The sequence below is a fragment of the Marmota monax genome, unplaced genomic scaffold (genome assembly GCF_021218885.2).
Source record: "Marmota monax isolate L192 unplaced genomic scaffold, Marmota_monax_Labrador192_F-V1.1 WCK01_AAM20220418_F8-fsc00117, whole genome shotgun sequence".
NCBI lineage: Eukaryota > Metazoa > Chordata > Mammalia > Rodentia > Sciuridae > Marmota > Marmota monax.
Window position 1 is genome coordinate 3,304,309 of NW_026693023.1, and position 24,935 is coordinate 3,329,243.

At 37.5% G+C, this 24,935-nt stretch overlaps 1 protein-coding gene and 1 pseudogene across 5 annotated transcripts in view; one reads left to right on the forward strand and one right to left on the reverse strand.

Moving 5' to 3' along the window:
- Fut10 (fucosyltransferase 10) overlaps positions 1–24,935 on the reverse strand; it is a 103,291-nt gene that overhangs the window by 18,259 nt on the left and 60,097 nt on the right. For all 5 annotated transcript variants that reach the window (XM_058582322.1, XM_046453318.2, XM_046453320.2 and 2 more), the window contains exon 4: positions 10,394–11,229. In XM_058582322.1, the coding sequence (XP_058438305.1) occupies positions 10,394–11,229 (836 nt within the window). The remainder of the gene's footprint in view (positions 1–10,393; positions 11,230–24,935) is intronic.
- LOC124098467 (serine/threonine-protein phosphatase PP1-beta catalytic subunit-like) lies at positions 16,136–24,931 on the forward strand (annotated as a pseudogene).

The window sequence follows — 24,935 nt, forward strand, 5'->3', positions numbered from 1 at the left end:
AAGGTATTATTCAACTGATGACAATAAAAGCCCCACTACTGGTGGTAAATAACCACTAAAACCAATAAGGATATCACCTTTCACTTTGCACATGAGTGAAAAATGCAGGGCCTGCTCTAAGGAGAAATAACTCATAAACCCAAAAAGCCCCTGGAAGCTCTGGCTAGAACACACTGCCAAGAACTGGGGAAGCATATGCAGGGTATATCTTGAGGCATTTGGATCAGAGTGAGAGAAATATGAGGATAAATAGGAAAAACTTTATGGACCTAGAGAGACACACTTATGATATGAAATACAATACTCTGGCAAGAAGTAGGACCTGAAGCTGGTCCTAATGATTTGTTGAATGTCTCCTTGAAACTGGGACATGATGAGGGTGTACTGTAAATGAGACCGAAATGGCAAAGCTTGCTCGGCATAATATCAGGAAGATGGTAAGAAAGCTCAGGAGCTGGAAAAGTTAGGATGGATTTACTACGTAAGACTGAGAACCAACCCAAAGGACACTGAGAACTCAAGAGGACACTTTACAACTTCAGTATGGGAAGAATGACTGACATGAGAGAAGAGAGAAGGACTGACACTTTTTATCAGTGTGCCTCTAGAAACAGAGTCTCTAAAAATAAAATTAAAAAAAAAAAAATATACATATATATATATATATAAATAAATATTTTTTTTAAAGCAAGCTCCAAAATCAGGTATCAGCACTTGACCATCAGGGAAAGTACCATAATGATTAGGAATGCCACACTAGAGTTGCCTCACTCACAGGATTTGTAGCAGTTCTGCAGGTGAGATAGATGGTGGTCAAAGTAACTAAGTTACTCAGATTGTATAACCAAAAGGGATAAATCATGAAGAGAAAATGAATGGTAGTTACCACAATGGAACTCACTGTTTCAAAAACTAAAATTAGGTCACAGAGCAGAGCCACTGGCTGAAAGGTCCATTGCTGCAGTTCATTATTCATTTGAGAAGAAAAGCAGAATATTGAGATTTTCAAAGACTGCTGGATACAGGGTCTGAAGCTGACAGTTGCCAGAGGCTCAAAACTGCACCATGACCCTCTGTTTAGAGTAGGAGCACATCGTGACCTGATGATAAATGAAGTTGTTGCCTACGCCTAGTAGCTCCAATGCTTCTACAAATACACCTTGTGTTTATTTCCTTGGTTCCTGAGTGAGTATGTGGGGAAGTTGTACTTAGCAGCTGGGGGAAACTTCATATAAATTCCTTAATCTGAGGGTCTAAGAAAAAAATCATGACAAAAACCTTCAAACTGCCCCCTTTAGTCAGGATGCTGACTGAAGCTATACCATATCCTTGGGGAAAACTTCAGAGATCAACACCTGTATCAGACTGAGGGCTTGTCCTCATGATCCCCACTCACCCCCTTTTAATTTACTTTTCTTACTCTTGACAAAAACAAGTTAAATCATGGCTGAAGATGGCATATATTATGACCTTAACCTAATAGTGAACCAACTACCACTGCCCTACTGAATGTGCTATCTATGTAAGACCAACACTACTCCAACCAATATCTGATATTAATGACCACAAATAAGTGTCCACTGACAAGAAGCTCTTAACAAGCAGGTTGATAATATGGTTTGTCTTGGATGTCACCCAGCTTCCATGCTGTTACCCATTACTGTTCTTTGGCCCACGAACCAAGAAGACATGATTGCAATGATGCAGGTTATGCATGAACCAAAAAGCTTCAGCTCCCAAACATGAAGGCAGAATTCATTACTGCCATTTTTTTAATACCTTGCCTACCAGCAACAACGATCAATGCTATGAACTTTAGATATGGCACCATTCTTTGAAGGAGACCATCTAGCTTCTTACTGACTAAAATCCTTTCACCCAGAAGGAGCAGAAATTTGTCTTTGCTGAAATTGACACCTACTTTAGATACATATTTGACTTAATTTCCACCCCCTGCCCAAATTCTGCCAACACTGACCATCCAGGGGTTACAGAATAGCTTCTTTAGCAACATGGTAACTTGTAAACACTAAGACAACCTAAGAACCCACTGTATATTGAAGGAGATATCAATGGACAACTGACAGCTAACAACATGCAGTATGACCCTGAGCACAGGATTTATTTCTTTCACGTTAGTGACCCCATCACTAAGAAGAAGTCAGAATAGTCTTTTAGTAACTCAGCATAAGTAACAGTGCAAGGATAATACTTTATGGGTTTATTAAACCAGTAGTTGATATCTGGTATTGTATTCCAAGCAGCTAGACAAAATAGTTCTAGGAAACCCCCAGTTGAAATAGGATTGACTAACCTCACCATAATTCTTTGACCCATTTGCTTATTTTGTGTTTTTTATTCCTGCAACTTGAGTCTTTTCTGGGTTCCCAGGTAGAGTGGGAAATTGGAATCTTTTCCACTAGGAGCATAGGAAGGTTTCCACTGAACTTGAATCTACAGAACTACAACTACTCCCTGGTCACTTTGAGTCCTTAATAGCAATGGATTAGCAGGAAAAATAAAGAAATTTCTGTAGTGGTGGTAATAATGGACTAATAATTAGCTAATGTTGCAGCTATACAATGGAAGTAAACTGGGCATATCCAGGACTGGGCAGTGTCCATACACAAATGAATTTCATATCCAATGTGAAAGTGTAATTGCAGTAATCACTGCCTAAGAGGGGCAAGGCAACTACAGATTCCTATGGGAAGAAAGTCTGGTCACCAAAGGCAAGCAATCCAAACGATTCAAAGTTACTGGCCAATAGTGAAGGAAATAAAGAATGGGTTGTGAAACAGGAAAAGGATGCATATCGGTTATTGACTTTGGGTCACCTGCAGCAATGAGGTCTAAACCTTATTTCATTAACCCTCTTGTCCAAAGTCTTTCAGAGAGCTGGGCTGACCAACTGGACTTATACTTCCTTACTCAGGGAAAAAAAATGATAATCTCCCCTCCTATCATTATTAAATACTATAGTATGAGACCTGGACACAGAGGAAAGATAAGGGAATCTGGGTGATATCAAGAATGGATGATATTAGATACTTTTCATTTCATCATTTCAAATCCCCTCAGCATAAATGGACTCTCATTCCATTTCTACATATGCTTGACAGATTTCACATAGACATGACCTGAAAGAACACTGGCTATTACCTGCACCAATGCCTTTCATTTCCTACCCCAAGACTTCCACGCTGATATTGCTTTGAGATCACATAGGAAGCTGACATGCATACATGTACATCCAGAGCGTAGGGAAGTTAACACACCATGGGACAAACCTATGACCAAGGGGTCATAGAACCAGTGGATCAATTCTCTCTACAGTCTTCCTACAAGCATTAAGAAAGTATTTAGATTTGGGGAAGCACATTTCTATAGATAAAGCAATCAGTCACACTTAGTAGTGGCTAGGACAATTAAGGTATCTTTGTGTTAACTCCTTCCCTGCTTTACCCTCCTTGGCCTTTACTCTGGCTTACTGGGATTATACTCATTAATAAAATAATAGTACATAAGCCTCCTGCTCAGGCTATATCTGGGTATGTATGGAGAAAAATCTAAGCTATTAACATATACTCAAGATACAAGGTGTAATGCACAACTTTCAGTTCTGAATGCTGGCAGACATAGCTTTCTTTTTCCACTCAGCAAACAGAACACTTGCAACCAAGCCAGCACCTCCCTTGAAGGAGATTAGAAGAGCAAAATGATAAATAAGTCAATTCATGTAGAAGACACAAAATTACTAAATATTTATTTACCTAATAACAGAGCTTGAAGACACTTGAAGCAAATATTAACAGAACTGAAAAAAGAAATCAACTCAAAATGGATTAAAGACCTGAAAATTAAACCAGAAACTATACAACTCCTAGAAGTTTTCTTCTAGGGTCAACATTTCAACATATTGTCACAGGCAATGACTTTTCCAATAGGACTCCTAAAGCTCAGGAAATAATGCCAAGAGTTAATAAATGGGACAGCATCAAATTAAAAAGTTTCTGCACAGCAAAAGAAACATTAGGAATGTGAAGACAGAACCTACCTAATTGGAGAAAAATTTTTGCTAGCTACTCTTCTGACAGAGTATTAATATCCAGAATATATAAAGAACTCAAAATACTTAACACCTGGGGCTGGGGTTGTGGCTCAGTGGTAGAGAACTTGCCTAGTATATGTGAGGCACTGGGTTCAACCCTCAGCACCACATAAAAATAAATAGATAAAATAAAGGTAAAAAAAAACACAGCAAAAAAACAAGCAACCAATTATGAATTGGGCAAATGAACTAAACAAACACATCTCAAAAACAGAAATACAAATGGCCAATGGCTATATGAAAAAAAAGTTCCACATCATTAGCAAGTAGGGAAATGCATATCAAAATTTCCCTAAGACCTCAGTCAGAATGGCAGTCAGCAAGAATACTATCAATAATAAATGCTGAGGAGAATGTGGAGAAAAAGGAACACTTTTATACTGTTGGTGGCATTGTGAATTAGTATAACCATTATGGAAATCAGTAAGGAGGTTCCTCAATGACTAGGAATGGACTCACCATATAATCCAGTCACATCACTCCTCAGTATTTATCATAAAAAATTAAAGTTATCTTACTCTAGTGATACATGCACACCCATGTTTATAGCAGCACAATTCACAATAGCCATACTATGAAACTAGCCTATATGTCCATCAATGGCTAAACAGATAAAGAAAATGTGATATACATATATATATATATATATATATACAAAAAAAATGGAGTTTTATTCAATCAAAATTAAATAAAATTATCTCATCTGCAAGAAAAAGATGGAACTTGGGAACATTATGTTAAGTGAAATAAGTCAAATTGAAAGGTCAACGGTTATGTGTTTTCTCTCATATGTGAAAGCTAGACAGGAAAAAGGAAAAGAAAGGTGAGGGGTCAAGAATCTCATGAAATGAAAGGGAGATCAACAGAATAGAAGAAAGGGACCAGAGGAAGGGAATAGGGGAGGGAAAGGAGAAACACTGGGGAATCTTATTGGCCAAATTATATTGTTATATTGTGTGCATGTACAAATACGTAACAAGAGATCCCGTTGTTGTGTACAAGTATAATGCACCAATAAAAATATGGAAAAAAGAGATTTGTTTGTGTTTTAACAAAAATAAACATATATACATACATGAGTTACTTAGGGTAACTCATGAGTTACAAAATATGTATACCAGACACAATAAAATACTGTCCAGAGAAATTAGAGACCTAAATACTATGATAGATTTACATGTGTATGGATTAACTGTCTCATTGTCAATTCTCCCCAAACTGATATATAGATTCAACATAATGGCAATAAAAATGCCACCAAGATTTTTGTAGAAATTGACAAAATGTATCTAAAATTTTTGTGGAAATCAAAAGACCCAAAATTGTGAAAATAATTTTTAGAAAGAACAAAGTTGGAAGACTTTTCAAAAGGATCTTTCAAAAAGCTTTTCATAAAGACTTTTCGTCAAGCTAGAGTAATTAAGATAGGTGGTCCTGGCATAAATACAGACATATTGATAAGCCCAGAAATTAACACAAAAATATATGGACAATTGATTACTGAAAAAGAAGCCAAGGTCATTCAATCAGTAAAGTATAACATTTCCAGCAAATTATTCTGCTACAAATGGATATCCAAATAAATGAATCTCAACTCTTGCCTCATTCTGCATTATAAAAATTTATTCTAAGTGGGTCATAGCATAAATGAAAAAGTTAAAACTATAAAATTTCTAGAAAAAACAGAAACAATTCTTAGTGAATCTGGGCTAAACAAAGATTTTTCTACGCAGAACACAAAATGAATGAAAAAAGAAGCATAGGTTGGGCTTCATCAAAATTTAAAACTTCACACTTCAAAAGACACTATAAGAAAAGAAAAAGATGGACTGGGGTTGTGGCTCAGTGGTGGACTGCTCGCCTAGCATGCATGAGGCACTGGGTTCGATCCCCAGCACCACGTAAATATAAAATAAAGATATTGTATCCACCTAAAACTAAAAAATAAATATTCTTTTTAAAAAAGAAAAAAATGAAAAGGCAATCTACAGGCTGGAATAAAACACAGCACTTGTAACCTTATAATTAAAAATCATTCTGTATTAGAAATATGTAAAGACTTCTTAAAATTCAATAATAACAACACACACAACCAAATGTTTTAAAAGCAAGGATAAGTCTTAGGATACCCCGTCAAAGATCTCCATAGCAAACAAGCAATTGAAAATGTTCAATAAAGCCAAGCACAGTGGTGCACCCCTGTAATCCCAGTGGCTCAGGAGGCTGAGGCAGAAAAATCACAATTTCAAAGTCAGTTTCAGCAACTTAGTCACTTAGCAACTCAGCGAGACTCTGTCTCCAATAAAATATTTTAAAAGGGCTGGGGTTGTGGCTCAGTGGTTAAGCACACCGGGTTCAAACCCCAATACCAAAAAAAAAAAAATCGTCAATATCATCAGTCATTAAAGACATATAAATTAACCCCAGTGAGATACCATTATGTACCCACTAAAAAGTCAGAAATTGAAAGTCTGACTGAACCAGGTGGAACTCTCAAAAAATGCTGGTGAGAATGTGGGACAAAAAGAAAGTGGAAACCAATCTGGGAGTTTCTCTAAATGTTAAATATACATCTACCATACAGCCTAGCCATTATAGTCCTAGATATTTACAGAAAAGAACTGAAAACATATGTCTTAAACATCCACGCTGTTAGAGCATATGTACGAATGTTCATAGCACCTTTATTTATACAGCTAAAAACTAGAAACAACTCAAATGTCTACCAACAGGTAAACAAATAAGTAAATGTTGGTAGGTCCTTACTTCAGAAATTGAGTATGGTCCCCCATGATCCCTGTGTCCTGGTATTAACACCTGTGTAATCTCCTATCCTTGGCTCTTACTCTATTTAGCTGCTGTAACAAAACAGGGTGGCTGGGAAGTATAAGACCAAGGCACCAGAAATTTTGTTGTCTAGGATGGGCCTTCTTCTTGGTTCACAGATGGCCATCTGTGTATCTTTGCTGTATCCTTCAAGGCAAGAGACCCACTCATGAGGGCTCCACATTCATGCTCTAATTATTTCCTGAAGGCCCCACCTACAAACGTAATCACATTTTGAGGGTCAGGGTCTCAACATATGAATTTGGGGTAGATATGATCACGCAACATACAGCATCTTAAGTGATTCCTTCTTACTTGTTTCTACTCTATAAAATATAGCAAAGGTAATGTTATTACAAATATATGATTATGTACATGAGAGTACACTGGTCTTTCTGGAGTCTCTGGCTTCCTTGCTGGCTTTGAGGAATAAGCAGCCATGTTGCAGAAGCTCACATGGCAAGGAACTGTGGGTGGCCTCTAGGAGCTGAGAGCAGCCTCCAACTTTCTATCAGCAAGAAACCAAGGTCTCAAACTAAGTCTCAAGAAACTGAATCTGCTGCCAGGTGCAGTGGCGCCTGCCTGTAATCCCAGTGGCTTGGGAGGCTGAGATAGGAGAATCGTGAGTTCAAAGGCAGCCTCAGCAACTGTGAAGCGCTAAGCAACTCAGTGAGACCCTGTCTCTAAATAAAATACAAAATAGGGCTGGGGATGTGGCACAGTGGTCAAGTGCCCTTGAGTTCAATCCCCAGTGCCAGAAAAAGAAAATTTTTTTAATTAAAAAAAAAACAAAACTGAATTTGCTAAAAGGCACAAGTTAAGAAACAAATACCCAGATGAGAATACAGCCCTGAATGACACCTTGATTGGAGACTTGTACAGAACCCAGCTATGCCATGACCAGAATCCTGATCCACAGAAACTGAGATGACATATGTTGTTTTGCACCACAAGATTTGTTATACTACAAGATTCTGTATATGGGAGGTTAAGAAGAGGAGAAGCAAAGTAAAGGAATGGGAAATGCATATGATATTGTAACAGTACTTTATACCTCTAAACATAACAATTCAAACTATTATCTACTGCAAGATAAAAATCATCAAGAAAGGAAATCAAACTGTCTTTTAGCTCTTCTTTGGCTGAAAGACAAAAAAAAAATGAAGAAACTTACACTTAAGTAGTTTGAGTCATGCCACATGTAAACTATAACAAATATTATAAAATAAAGGCAAATGAAAACAACTGGTCTAGTATCCTTTAATGTACTTTAATGGCATGTTTGTTCCACTTTTCACTAATGAGGATAATTGCTTTTTAGAAATGTAACTAATTCACTGAAATGTAAGCAAAGGCTTCTAAGCACCTTTGCTGACCACCTCTCTGGAATAAGAGCTATCTCTTCTGTTCGTCCTCGGTAAGTCCAAAGCGAAGGATATTCAATTGTGCCACCTTGGGCAATCTGAAATACCACAATCAGCTGTTTTTCCATTAGAAAAGCATGAATGTATGTAATCTCCTATAACTTTTTATTTACCAGTATCATCATATCCCCTCTCCTGGTGCCCAATAATCATTCCTAGAAGGCTTCTCTGAGGCAGGGAAACAGTCAGGATTTGCACAGTTCTTGCAGTTTTCTGTGAATGTAATCCACAAGATAGTCTAAGCAAATCTTCACCTTCCGAAATTTTATTATCTGACTTTATATTTTGAGAATTACATAATTGGTATAGCATGGGACAATTAATGTGTGACTACTCTGGTGTACTTATGTAGCTGTGTGTGTGTGTGTGTGTGTGTGTGTCTGTGTCTGTGTGTCTGTGTGTGTGTGTGTGGTGTATCTTATTTTTTCCTGTGCTGTAACCCTATAAATTACACATAAAGGAAATCATCAGAAAGCAGGATACAATACTTAATTCTTAGTGTTCCTGTTACTGACCAAGATACATAACATAAAATAAATGATTTTATGAGTTAAAATGTATTTCATAAGGCCAGACAAAAGAATGTGTGTTTTATCACACACACACACACACACATACAACAATACACAGATTTAGTATGTGAAATTCCCTGTATAGTATACACACAATACAGAAAAATAATCTTACACACTGTTCAGGTTTTGTCTCACCTGAAATTAATATGACGGTCAAAATAAACATTTAAATATTTAACAAAAATTGTTTGCCTTCAGAGAATTTAGATAAGACATTATGTATAGATGGGAATCAGGCAAGAGGATGATGGATGATAAGCAACTGGTATGTGTGAGCCATCTCATTTCTTCGAAGTTTCATGAGAAGTTAAATCTCATCCTTCTATTTCTTTCAACAAACTTCATTTTAACAAATACAGTTATGTATAACCATTCACATTGTAAATAAGTAAACAAATGGCAAGAAACTTAAATACATTACTAAGAACTTTACAATAATTTTTAAAAAACGAAGACTTTCAAGAATTATCTCCATCACTATTTGAATAGTCTCTCTGCATATGGGTTGAGCATCCCTAACCCAAAAATCTAAAATCTGAAATACTCCAAAATCTAAAGTGTTTTTTTTTTTAACACCAACACAATGTTCACAACTTTTCATATTTTGGAATATTTCAGATTTTGGATTTTTAGATTAAAGATGTTCAACTGGTAAAGTCTATGTAAACATTTCAAAACCTGAAAAACTCCAAAATCTGAAATACTTCTGGTCCCAAGCACTTCAGATAAAAGATACTCAATCTGTATTAAGATATATGTGTGCCCAAAAGAAAAAAAGCAAGAATGGGGTTCAGGAAATGAAAATGAGTTTCAGGATGGCAGACTGGGGACCGTGAATTAAAGGGTCTGGCAGAAATCACCATAATCCTTCGTCATAGTATCAATGAAAAGGTGAAAGGATCAATATGTGGCTGATATGCAGAACTTATTTTTTCATTTTTACACTGGAATTAAACCCAGGGATACTTTACCACTGAGCTAAATCCTCACCTCTTTTTTAGTATGAGAAAAGGTCTCTCTAAGTTGCTGAGGCTGGCCTCAAACTTGTAATTCTCCTGCCTCACTTCCCAAGTCACTGGGATTATAGGTGTGTGACACTGTACTTGCCATTTTTTTTTTAAGGCTTTTTCCCTCCTTCTGGAGGCCCCAGCATCTGCAATACAGGGGTCTTCCAGAAAATTGAAGGACTTCAGGAAAAAAGACATGACTTGTTTGTTTTTGTTTCATTTTGTTTTGCTTCATTTGAGTTGGTTTCTAAGGACATGACTTGTAAACTTCATACCAATCCCAAAGATATTAATGAAATATTCAACCTTTTTAAAGATCTCAGCCTCCTGCTAGGAATGAAGAACAGTGATGGGCAGCAGCCACAGAAAGAAGGGCAGCGCATTGAGAAATGGCAGAGATCCTAGAAATGACCAGCCTAGCACCCCTTTGCCAGATCTTGATGCACTTACCTTTTCCTGTAGCCTAATGTTATCCCACACTTTGCTGCACACCATACACTCAAATGCATCGATGTAATTGTCCTGATTGATGTCTTGCACTCCCCACTTCCTTTCCCTGAGAGTGGCCAGAAGCCGCTGATTAGAGATCTCACCCTTCAGCTTCCATTCTACATAGGCCTCATACAATCTGTCATCGTAATCCAGTTGTCTGATGTAACTCGCCAGTTCTCTGGGGTGAGAAAATTCTGATACAAGAATAGCACTTCTGTTACTTGGAAGCCAGTCTGCAATGCTGGGGGATCCGTAATAGACAGGGACAACCCCCAGTTTCAGTGGTCTCCAGAACTTCTCGGTGATGTAGTCATCACAAACTGCATTCTCAAAAGCAAGGATAAACTTATACTGTGCAATAATCCTATAAAAGCCATCGGCATCCATGGAGGCTGGATTTTTCAGCTGCTGAGGGAGATCTTTGTTTCGTAAACACTCACCATAGGAATCAACCTCAATGTAGGTCATCAGCTCACGAACATAGCTGTCCCTGTCTGATGGTGGGTCACAGTCTGACTGTACGTACACCAGTGGAGCAAGTCGTTTCCTTAGGTTGTTTTTGGACTGCAAAGGAACCAAGTATCGGAGTGACTTCAGGACTTCCACACCCTCCAGGTATTGGGTAGTCAGTGGCAAGTGGGAATGCCGGCTGAAGGTGGCAGTGTAATTGAACAAGGTGATAACTGGTTTATGAAAGAGCTTATAATTGTTTTTTGGGGACTCTTCATGAAAAAGGGCCCATTCATGATGGGCTTTCCGAGGCAGAGGTAAGCTCTCTATGTTAAAGTCAGTACCTAGGAAAAGAAAAGAAAATGTTAACTAGTATGCCCAAAAGAATCTTGGTATCTATGGTTAAGACGAGAATTCAGAGTCTGAGGCTATAAATAAGGAGTATGTTACACTGTCACTGTAAAATGCCTGGCAGTCAATCATCAAGAATTTCACCCCCAAAACTGCATAAGGACAGGATTGTCAAGTAGAAGGAATATCCTTCTCATTCTGTGAAAAAGGAAATGAGAGTAATGTCTGGTCAGATGCTAAAGGAGAATTTATTCCACTGCCTCCTGCAATTCAGTTTCCATTGGAGCGGTGTTGTCCATGGGAGGGCAGAAGAAATAAAGAGATCAAGATAGACAGTTCTTTAAAAAGAAAAAGCAAGAGAAAGGAAGCCTAAAAGGAAAAAGCAACCAGGATGGCTGATTGATTAATTGGGGTGAGGGTGGGGGAGGCAGTGAAATCATGCAAAAGTAGCCAGAAGAAATATACAGGATAGATTTTTTTTAATCCAAAATGATCGATTTCAACAAAGTGCAGTTAATCAATCTTAGTCAAAATGGTAGACAGAGGCTTTTAAAGACAAAAGAGCTGATAATAGCACTATGTTACAGACTGTTGCGGGTGGACATGAATTAACAAGCACATCAAGAAATAAAGAGGCCTAACAGGATTATAATTAGGAATGATTCTAGCTTCCACAGGATTAATTGGAAAACCTTTGAAACATGATAATGTGGAGGCAGAAGTGATGGATGTGGGAAGCAATTGTTTCCTGACTGTGTGGGTGGAGATCCACTCAGGAAGAACTTATTTCTATGACTAAGGAGGAAGAATTAAGACATTATCACAATAAGTAATGTGGAATTTCTGAATGATCCTGACACATGATTTTGTGGGTTCTGATTTGAAATTTTAAAAATAAATGTAAGGAAATGGAAAAAAAAAATCTGTCTTCCAGCACCTGCAGTGAAGGATAGGAGGGGAAGATCAGCAAATAAATAAATACAGCAGAAAAAAAAAAAAAAAAAAAAAAAAACATTCTCTGGTAAAGCTCATAAAAGTCATTTATTTAATGCCGGTCAGTGCACACTGTCTCAAATAAATATAAACTCTTTGGTGACAAAAACACATCCAATGAGAAATCAATTATCAAGAAAAGCTTTTAAAAAATTAAAGGTTAGATAAGATTATGGCAGAGGAAGCACACTGATCTCTGGGAAATTGCTTTTAAAAATGCCTCTGTCATCAGAGTAATGAGTGACATGTAAACATGGGTATATATGTTTATTTGGCATTTGCTATATTTGACTTTCAGCATCAAAAAGAATACTCACCCACACCTCAAAAATGTAATGGCATACAGAATTGGATAGCTGGCAAAAGTTAATAATCATTAGGGCAGAGAAACAGGAAGACATGAAAGAGAATTTGAGACAAAAGGCAATTCATTGCACTGAAGTTGCTGCTGCTCAGAAAGGGTCTAGGCTGGTCAGTGGTCAATGATGGGAACCGGAACCCATAAAATTGAGTTAGAACATAAAGTTTCCACCTACAGCATAACAGAAACCAAGGTCATTTACCAGCAGAGAAAGTACAAAGTGCAATTCATAGGAATCAGAGACAGGAATAGAAGTTGTAAGATTAGAGGCTGAAGGGGATACAATTAAAACAAAGGAGATCCAGGATTAAGCAGGAGAATCAGTCACAGGTGTTTTGAATGAGCGACTTTAACACCTCTGGCTGTCTGCTGCTAACTGCTAGGAGGCATATGGTGATTCTTAATTTGGCTCACTGTGGGTACACCAAAACAAAGATCCAAGTTGGTGAGCAGGGAAGCAGAGAGACAAGACATACTCCAGTGCTTCAGAGTTCCATCTCTGTTCATCTACATCAGCAAAGTGCAGGAACTAAAAATGGCCATGTCAAGACTCTTTTGTGGGCACTGTGTAGGTCTACTCAGGTTGTGCAGGTGATGGGACTTGTGGGACTTGACAGCTGCACAGTTATAATGAGGCTGTCACTCATGGTAACTGCAGGTTTATAGGTCCATTATGCCTCTAGCCAAGCAGCTATTAGAATCTTGACATTGGAAAAAAGGAGAGAAGAGAATGGGGTCCCCCCACATGCAATCTAGAGTAGCAAAACATACTGCAGAATCTAAGCAGGAAATATTTATATACACGTATTAAGAAGCAACACACCTTAAAAATTAAAGTGTGAAGTTCTCATACCCATCTCATAGTCAACTCAACTCTGAATCCTGTTGAGTTTGCAAGTTGGTGATATCTTCAATAGTGGGGGATGTCTCTTTAATAGTTAAAGGGGTCTATCTTTCCAGGAATATTTTCCAGGTTTTTATTTTTAAAGATCATTCCCTGAGATAACACACACAAAACAATCTACCCCCTGCCCATTGCACATATACTATCACATTGAAAATGGGTTTGTGTCAGATTGTTTCAAACTAAAACTTTCTGTCAGTTTGCACTGTAAACTTATCTCTTGATACCAAAATTATAACCACAACAAACCTAACCTACTGCATTAGCCTACAAAATGAGTGTCAATGTTGGGCAATTTCTAAAAGGTGTTGGATGTGGCTCATGAAACAATTAAGTCATTCAAATCTCCTTACCTCCAGAGGAATACCAACTATAACAAGAATTGGAACTCAGGTGTTTAAAGAAATGGAAAGCCACCCACCTATGTAAATCCAGAAAATATGACTAAGTTACATGTAACTGGCTCACTAGTTTAGACAGTCATCTTTGCTGCCTCTTAACATTTAAAAACTTTAGATTTAGACTTTTATTTTTCTGGGTTATTCTGTGTTTACTGAATACTGACAAATTTATTTGTTCCTTTAAACAACAGCTGGCAAATAGAACTTAAGCACTAAAGTGCACTGTAAAGGGAATTACAACTTAGAATACAAATGGAATGAAATTAAAGCTAGGAAATGATGCCAGATTGCTGACTATGAAGGCTGAATTTAAAATAGCAATAAGCAGAGGAGTAACATACATTACAGGATGTGTTTATGTGCCGCTCTCCTTCTGTAGGGGCACGCTTGATTCTTTCATTATCCCCACACAGACTGGGAAAAACAGAAGGCAACACATATGATTCACCCCACTTATTAACAGAGTGTGAATCACTTATCCAGAGCTACAAATCCCAGGTGGGGCCAAAATTTCAGACTGGCCAATAACAAAGGACCCCAGGGATCAGTGGCCCTGCTATGATATTCATTCTGTGAATGAATGACTGACTCTGGCACTCTCAAGTATGCCCCCAAAATACCCACCACCAGTTTTTAGCATACTAAAAATGTGGAAATCACATTCTGTTCTAGAAGATGGCATGTCTTAACATGGAACAGAGAAGTGGTCTCATATACTGTCCTCACAAGTAATTTATTTTAGAAAAGAATCCTCATCATAAAGTTTTACAATCATACATCCTATAAAGTATGGTCCCATCAAAAATTCCAATAAGAAAACTTTTGAGAAAAAGTAATGCAGAGAAAAGGGCTGCCTTGTGTATTATCTAGCAATTGCAGAGTTCACTGCTATTTTTAAAGTCTTCAGCATGAATTTTCTTGACTTATCCACACAACTCCATCAAATTATTTATTTTCTCCAAGGTTCTAAGTATTAACTAAAAATCTAAAAGAATGATTTTGGTAAAAAGGAAAAGTTCTTATTACCAGACTTCTGCAGATTTCCTGGCTCCAGCCAACTCAAAGGATTTTGACAGGCCACTTGATTCAAAGAGCTCTCACACTAATTTCTAAGCCCATGTTCCTCCCTCTTCTCCCATTGTTTCTCTTTGAGAGTCCTCTTGCCTTCCCCTTAATCAATTCTATATCATTCAACCCTCTCTCAATTGCACTTGTTCATTAGGCAGGTATGTTCTACCTCTGGGCGTGGAAATTTCTTTAGCCCCCTTATGAAGTCTGTGCTATAGGCCAGTCAATAAATTTGCAGCCCCCTTCCTAACATATGCAGAGCCTGAAGCAAGAGTATAAATAGAGTCCTATGTACCATATGCCTAAAATACTTAAAAGCCATAAATCAATCTAACAAGCTGCTAGAAATAAAATATTTGTTTTATCCTTCCACCACTGCACATACACCTTTATGGTGAAAGTATTATGTGTACATGTGAGTGCAAACGTGTGTAAAGCTGTAGCCCACAATGAATAATTGTGCATAACATATATTAAAAATTAACATCCCTCTGATCTCCTATCTCTCCTCTAGTGATCTTCCTTCCTTATTTTTTTAACTGGGGGGGAGGAGGAAGGGAAAGGGAAAGTTCTGGGGATTAAAGTGGAGAAAATTATATTATATGCATTTATGAATATGTCAAAATGAACCCCACTAATATATATATATAGTAATAATAATAATATATAATAATATATAATAATAATAATATATAATAATAATAATAATATATAATAATAATAATATATAGTAATATATATATATATATATATAGTAATAACATAAAAATTTTACAACATTTTTGCCAAAGATGATGGTTGTCTTTGGGGCTTGGCTTGGAGTGAAGAGATGAAAAGGGAAACAGTTCTTCCTTGCTGACTCACCCTGACCTGATCCCTCGAATCTTCTCTTCCTTTCACTCAGGGTCACTACAGCTCAAACTCCCCTCACTGTCCAGACGCCTGAGGAAGTTCATGAGTATGTTGCCTCTGAGGTTTCTCCTCTGTTGAAAGAATCCCCACAGATAACCTCTGTCCCATCCCTGCTGTCAACTGTCTTTCAAGTTCCTCAAAGGAACCTACATCTAGAAAACCAGATACAAATCTAAAGCTCTCAGACCTCTCAGAGTTCTAAGCCAGAATATGATGATGCCTGGCCCGCTTCTTCTTGCACCCAAGCCGTGGCCCACACTATGAGGGATGAGTCTCTGCATATAAATATGGATACTCCAACCTACAAGTCCAAGTTCCATCCCAGCAAGACTCCCTCCTTGACCCGAGTATAGTCAGACTCCTCTGAAGCCCCTTTGAACTTGGCCTGCTGAGCTCAGCTTTCACAAAGAATCTCCACCTTTGATATCTGATCAAGGTCCTCATTCCCTATACAGCATGTCTAAGCCCTTGGCCTGCCTTTAGCCATTTACCATACACTCGCCTCCCTCACTCTGCTGCTTGACCATAAATTCCCAACTGTCTCTGTCATATTCAGAGTTATATTGAAGTCTCTCTCCCCTACTGCAGTAGCACAAATACAATTTCTGTTTTTAACAAGTATCTGGTGCAAAACTTTTCTCTTATAGTCCACACCTTTGCTGTCACCCTTGGCCAACCATCAGGGGTGTGTACTAGCAGCCCAGTTTTCTCTTGAGAGAATAAACTAGGCAAAAGGCCCCTGCAAGTTCTGGAAGTAGACTCCAGGTTTTTGTGGAAGGGAATTTTGGGGTCCTGGTGTTTGCATGTGATATCCTCCCCTGAGGATGGGGTATAGGCTCTCTGTCTACAAGAGGACATAGAACTTTGGCTCATGGACACCTTGTCCTGTGTGAAGGGGCACAACTGAAGGAAGCCGGACTAGACACTCCTGGCCAAGTTTATAGGTTCCATTGTCTCATATTAGTTGTCAATCATCTTTCCCAAGCACAGCTGTAATTCATGCACTGAACTATACAGGGCTGATGTACATTAGTGATTCCTTAAGTCACGAGCACAAATTCTGCTTTAAAATCTCTCAGCAACTACATGCAATATGATCGGACAAAGAAAGGGGCAGTAAGGACAATTATTTACCTTTAGTGCATTTTCCCAAATTATTTCTTTTCAGTGAACTAAAATTTATTTATTCTATTCTAAAGTACTCTGTTTTAACTAAATCCTTTATTTGGAAAATTACCTAGAGTTTCAATCAGACACCTACAAGGCTACTAGAAATGTCCCCTTGTATATTCCATAGACAAGTATAAATAATTACCATGACTAAACCTGTCATCTTTCTCCCAAATGTGGCCTTTCTCTGTTTTCTTTTTCTCCCTTGTCAAATCACTAAAGATGATTTGAACCTCTTAGAATAAACTGGGTGCTCCTCCTCTGAGCATCTCTCTTCCTTTGTTTTCCCCCAATGAAAACATACCTCAATTGCACAGAATTATCCTTTAACAAAGCAAGTATAAATCTATATAAACTCTTGCCAATGTACCTCTTCTTACTACCAACACATTACCCCAGAACATAATTTAGGAGTTGCCATTTAGAGACAATGCCCCAGAGATCTGAGTAATCCCTTAAACCTTTACATACTGGAACAACACTACATGCAGTCAAACTTGTTTCTTAAATTCATATTTTTCAATGACTTGAAATATAACAATTATAAATTCCTATGAGGGATAAAACATCATGTACATGAAAGAATTTTCTCTTTTTAAACAAGTCTCCCTGAGCACAGTGTGTCACACATCCATAATCCCAACTGCTTAGGAAGGTGAGGCAGGAGGATTACAAATTCAAAGCCAGCCTCAGCAATTTAGCAAGGCCCTAAGCAACTTAGCAAGAATTTGTCTCAAAAATGAGATGTAAAAAAAGGGGTTAGGGAGGTGGCTCTGTGGTTAAGTACCTTTGGGTCAACCCCTGGTACTCAAAAAAAAAGAATTCTTTTGCCAAAATGGATCAATGGATCAAGATTTTATAAAAATACATCACGAAAGCAAAGAATTTAAAGCAGAGACTGTCTTTCTGGTGGTGGAGAATAATTTTTCCCAAGTATACCTATGTCCTCCAACACACTTTCTTTCAGGATTTCAAACACTAGGCCTAGTATTACAATGGTTTTTGCCCAAGATTATAGCACTGTCAGGTAAATCTAGGTTCACAAAAGACTACAAAGTGACCTCTGATCTTTTTTTCTAACAGGAGTCTGTACTAGCCATTAGCTTTTCAGTTGCTCAGCTCCATTTCTACCTTCCTGCGCTATACTCTGTATTTTAGGGGCCCAAGACCCAGAAAACTTCATTTCTCAAGTTCCCTGGACAACTGACTCATAATTAGGTTCTGCCAATGGGGGACTGGGAGGAGGGCAGAAGAGAGAAGGAATTTTCAACGCAGACCCCTGAGACCCAGCCAGACTGCACACCTGGAGAAGTTCCTTTACCTGAGCTTCTTTAGCCCAGGGACACTAGGGTTTTCTTGTATCCCTACATTTGCCTAACATTCTCCTACCTTCTTTCCTTCTTTTGTTCCACCAGCCCTTCAACCAGATCCCATTTAAAAAAAAAAAAAAAAAAAAACCTACTGTTTGAAATATCTAGAATTATTTCTGTTTTCCTATCAGAACATGTATAATACAGAGACCCATTGCAAAAGCTTGAGACTTCTGATGGCAACTAATGAGTCCAAGTTTTCTTGCTCTCTGGATCTTTGATTTTTTTCTAAAAATTCTGTTTTGTTGTTTTGTTTTGTTTTGTTTTGTTTATGATTCTGTCCCCTTGTTATTACCATCCCAGGTTTCTGTTTTCTTCTCAGAGAATCACCTTTCTGTTTATGTCTCTTAGTCCATCTGGTGAGAACATGGAAATAGAATAATGAAATCTTTCTATTTAAGAATGAAAAATATAAAATCAGAAAACTAGACTCCTTTTAAGAAAGGAACTATCAAACTACTTGAAAACAAAAACACATTCTTCATTCAGGTATGGTGTCACAAACTCCTCCTCTGAGCTATGATATAAAATATACAGAATATTAAGACCTGGGTAGCTACAATTAATAATCAGGTGGAGTAGGTCTCCAGGGCTTAAGCACATCCCACATTTTATCACAAATTACAAATCCTCTCCATTGTTTCTTGACAATGTCAAAAAGAGATAAGGACATTTTTGTTCGTTAAAGATTTTATTACAAAAGATTTAAGCCATACAAAATGAAAATTTCCATGCCCATAAGATGTTAAAGCTTGTTAAACAATTTCCAAAATATGACTATTGTAGGAGACAGCAGTAGCTCATAAATTACACCTATTTTAAGTCCCCTCAGTTAAACTAAATTCACAGTGACTCTCTTGAGTTTTTCTCATTTCCTGCCTTGGATTAAACCATTTGTTTCACAAAGCTCGAACAACTTCTAGTGTTTGAGATAACTATTAAAAGTGCTACCTCCCTGTTACTGCTGTCCACAGTAAGCTGAAAGCAAATTACTTCTGACAGGTTCTAAATCCAAGCACAAAACCAATTCACTCTCTTTCAACAATTATAAAAAGTGAGAATAGGTGTTGTGAAGAAGACAAAAAAAAGTTCAAAACAGAGCAGGGGGTGACAGCTTGCGGTGCAGCCTGAGGCACTGCCCTCCACAAAGAAAAATAGCAGCTGAGATGGCAGTTAAGAGACTGGCAAAGCCAGTACAGAGAGTCCCATAATGTTCCACTCAACACCAATAAGAAACCTCAGGACAAAACTGCTTAACCCTGAGGAGGATTGGGGAGTATCTCTCAAAGCATGTGAAAAAATTATTTCTAATTATTAAAAGCCACATGCATGATTCTACATATCACATTCTGGTTACTTGATTGCAGTCAATATATCTGGAGACAAGAGACCATACTACTAATTAAGAGATGCTCAGCCATTACTAAAAAGCATAATGGTACTGAGTCCTACTATTTGAAAAACATTAAGCTGGAAACTCTGAAGCTTCAAAGATGAGCAAAATAAGCCCCAAGGGATCTTATGATTATGAATGTAAATGTTAAACCATTAGCTCGAACTCGAACTAAAATAGCATGCACACATGTAGTGTGGCAGGAAAAAGAAAGGAGTAATTATTTTTGACTAGGTAGAGTTTGTGAATTAGTAATTCATAGAAGTACATAGAAAAGTACATAGAAAACCTAGCAATCAAAAAAAGAAGGCTTAATTTTTAACAAAAGACAAACAAGAAGATAATCACTGTATTATCTGGTTCATTTATGAGTATCATTTGCACAGTCATCATAACCTAAAGAGTTGATATTGATCTTTCAAGCACCGTAATATAAAAGGAGGGCAGAATACAGGAAGGTTGAATGTGCATGTTGAAAAAACAGGGTAAATGAGTGAATGATCATAATCCAACACAGAACCAATAGATAATGCTTAATACTAGTAATTTCAACATGTTACTTAGAGGTCCAGTGATAGTAACCAAAACAGATTGCTGGGCTAGGGATACATCTCAGTGCTAGAGCACTAGCCTAACACCAAGCTCCCAGGTTCATCCCCAACACTGAAAAGAAAAAAAAAAAAAAGTCAGATCAAAGACTTGAAAGGTGATAATCATTCCCTGATGGGGAATGCATAAGATTGAAACTTGACCCCTATCTCTCACCCTGTACAAAAATCAACTCTAAATGGATCAAAGATCTTAATGTAAGACCTGAAACAGCTACTGGAAAACAGGGAAAACACTTCAAAATACTGGTACAAGTAATGATTTTCTGGAGAGGACTCCAAAAGCACAGAAAATGAAAACAAAAATTGACAAAGTGGATTACATCAAATTAAAAAGCCTCTGCACAGCAAAGGAAAGAACAGAGTGTAAAAAACCCACAGAATGGGAGAAAACACTTGCCAGTTATTCATCTGACAGAGGGTTAATATTCAGATTATACAGAAAAAATCATAAAACTTAACAACAACAAAAAAAACTAAGGGCTGGGGCTGTAGCTCAGTGGCAGAGTGCTTGCCTACCATGTGTGAGGCACTGGGTTCGATCCATCTACAAAACAAAACAAAACCAAGTAATCCCATTAAAAACTGGGCAATGATCTGAATAGATACTTCTCAAAAGAAAAAAAAAAGACCAATAAATATATATTTTTAAATGTTTATTATGCCATAAGGGAAATGCAAATCAAAACTACAATGAGATACCATCTCACTCCAGTTAGAATACCTATTACCAAAAACAAAAACAAAAAACAAATGCTGGTGAGAATGTATAGATAATGGAACCTTTAAACACTGTTGGTGGGAATGTAAATTAGTACAGCCCCTAAGGAAAACCCTATAGAAGCTCCTCAGAAAACTAAAAATAGAACTATCATATGATCCAGCTATCACACTAGTAGGTGTAAACCCAAAGGAAGTCAGTATACAAAAGAGATAAACACTCATGTTTATTGCAGCCCTATTCATAATCACTAAGATATGAAATCGGCCTAGGGTTCCATCAACAGATAAATGGATACGATAATATCACATATAGAGAGGGGAAATTATTCACCCATAAAGAAGAATGAAATTAGGGGAAATACTGGGGAATAATTTTGGCCAAAATCATAGTGTTATATTGCATAAATATGTAACAACAAATCTCACCATTATGTACAACTGTGATGCACAAGATAAAAAAGAATGAAATTCTATCATTTGCAGAAAAATGGATGGAATTGGAGGACATCATGTTAAACAAACTAAGCCAGAAACAAAGACAATTATTTTTATGTTCTCTCTCAAATGTGGACACTTAAGAAAAAGAATATCTGAAAGTAGAAAAGTAGAAGAGAGATTACTATGGACTTGCAGGGTGCCAGGGTGGGGTAGATGGACGTAATCAATGCACAATGTATGCATGTATGGAAATATCACAGTGAATCTGTTTAATATGTACAATTAATATGTTAGTACTCACTTTAAAAATCCAGTGGGAATCAAGAACTATGTAATGTTTTGAACAGCCAACAATAAAAAATTTTAAAAAAAAAGAAAAAAAAAAAAAAAATCCAGTGGGAAAAAACCATTCACTATCTAAACCTGGAGTTTGTATAGCTCTGATAAAAATAAAGTGAACAAAATATTACATGGAAAATAAGTCTTCTTTCCCATACCTCAGCCACACAGATGACAGTTGTATGTTCTATATTTTTTTTAAAAAATTGGATGGAAAGGTTAAAAAAGGAAGGGAGGGAGGGAGAGATCTATGATATAATGATTTCCTATACCTAGATTTTTTTATTTGTACTTATTAAAAGACTTCTTTTAGATTTACTTACAGATTTTTTTTACCATTGATCACTTTTGTGAACACTTGGAAAAAATTAAATTTGTTAATAAATCAAAATCTTTTCAGAGTCTAACTCTTCTGAATCACTTCTTAAATCTTTGACGTCTATGTTTTCCTATGTGATATTCTGCTCTGTACCTAAAACCACTGGCATCACAGCCTTCCTTCAAAGAGTGCTCGGCTAACATCTCTGAAATTTTCTTCCAAGCCACTGATACCCAGCCCCGAATTTTAATGTTGATGCTTTCTTTATGTCACCAGAAGTTGTCAAAGAAAGTTTCCACACACCAGCTGGACTCCTATACCTTCCTTAACTAGTCCTTAAGTGCTTTGCTCAGAGAAACCCCCAAAGGCTGTCCCTGTCCCATCACACTAGATGGGGGAACCCAGTTGGTGTCCATTAAGGATTGCACAACAACAGCATTGCTGTCATCCAACTGACAAAGACAGACAGGAGACTACTGGGATAGTTTTGCACCACTGTGACTAAATACCTAACAAGAACAACTTAGAGGATGGAAGGTTTGTTTTGGATCACAGTTTCAGAAGATTCAGTCCATGGATGGCCAGCTCCATTGCTCTGGGCCTGAGGTGAGGGACAGTTTTCATGGCAGAAGAGCCCAGCACATGCTCATCTCATGGCAGCCAAGAAATAGAGAAAAAGAAAGAGGGGGAGGGAAAGTGAGGAAGTGAGAAAGGGAGAAGATAAGTTTTCCAGGACATGCCCCTTGTGACCTATTAGGTCCCACCACCTAGCAGTCCATTCAGCTATCTATGGATTAATCCACATTCATCCACTCTTAAGAGCCCTCATGATCCAATCATTGCTTAAAAGCCCCTCCTGTACACACATGAGCCTTTGAGGAGCATATCAGGTCAAAACCATAACAGCCATTATGCTGTTGATATGTCATACATGCATGTATGACAAGACATGCTGATTTCAAAGATGCTGAAATTTGAAAAGGAGATAAAAACTTCCTAGAATTAAGGAAATTTTTTTCTAATAAATAAAAACATAGACATAGCTATAAACTTGGTATTATCCATAAAATTACCATCCAGTGCATAAGAGTACCCTGTTCTCTTTATTGATCACATGATATTACGCATGTGTACGCAGTCTCTTCAATATTCGCCCAACTTGGTGGGGTTAAATCTATATAATAAAAGTTGGGTCAAGAAACAGCAAATTTTACAAGTTACGTTGCTCCGCTGGAGCAGCGGAGAAGCTCTTGTTCCCCCTGCTGGGAAGGAGAGTCTGGTGTCCACATCACCCACCTGCTGGTGGTACAAGGATGTCGTCCAGGAAAGATTGTGCAGATGACTAAAGCAGAAGTCCGGGGCTTATGTATCAAGTCTCGTGAAATCTTCCTCAGCCAGCCTATTCTTTTGGAATTGGAAGCACCACTGAAAATTTGTGGAGATATTCATGGACAGTATACAGATTTACTGAGATTATTTGAATATGGAGGTTTCCCACCAGAAGCCAACTATCTTTTCTTAGGAAATTATGTGGACAGAGGAAAGCAGTCTTTGGAAACCATTTGTTTGCTATTGGCTTATAAAATCAAATATCCAGAGAACTTCTTTCTCTTAAGAGGAAATCATGAATGTGCTAGCATCAATCGCATTCATGGATTCTATGATGAATGCGAATGAAGGTTTAATATTAAATTGTGGAAGACCTTCACTGATTGTTTTAACTGTCTGCCTATAGCTGCCATTGTGGATGAGAAGATCTTCTGTTGTCATGGAGGACTATCACCAGACTTGCAATCTATGGAGCAAATTCGGAGAATTATGAGACCCACTGATGTCCCTGATGCAGGTTTACTCTGTGATTTTCTGTGGTCTGACCCAGATAAGGATGTGCAAGGCTGGGGAGAAAATGATCGTGGTGTTTCCTTTACTTTTGGAGCTGATGTAGTTAGTAAATTTCTGAATCGTCATGATTTATACTTGATTTGTCGAGTTCATCAGGTGGTGGAAGATGGATATGAATTTTTTGCTAAATGACAATTGGTAACCATATTTTCAGCCCCAAATTACTGTGGCGAGTTTGACAGTGCTGGTGGAATGATGAGTGTGGATGAAACTTTGATGTGTTCATTTCAGATATTGAAACCATCTGAAAAGAAAGCTAAGTACCAATATGGTGGACTGAACTCTGGACGTCCTGTCACTCCACCTCGAACAGCTAATCCTCCAAAGAAAAGGTGAAGAAAGGAATTCTATAAAGAAACCATCAGACTTGTTATGGACATACTTCATAATATATAAGTGTGCACTGTAAAACCATCCAGCCATTTGACACCCTTTATGATGTCACACCTTTAACTTAAGGAGACGGGTAAAGGATCTTAAATTTTTTTCTAATAGAAAGATGTGCTACACTGTATTGTAATAAGTATACTCCGTTATAATATTCAACAAAAGAAGTTAAATCCAAATTCAAAATTATCCATTAAAGTTACATCTTCATGTATCACAATTTTTAAAGTTTGAAAAAGCATCCCAGTTAAACTAGATGTGATAGTTAAATCAGATGAAAGCATGATGATCCATCTGTGTAATGTGGTTTTAGTATTGCTTGGTTGTTTAATTATTTTGGGCTTGTTTTGTTTGTTTGTTTTTGCTAGAATAATGGCAACTATTTTTAATTTTTTTCTGAAACATTTTTAA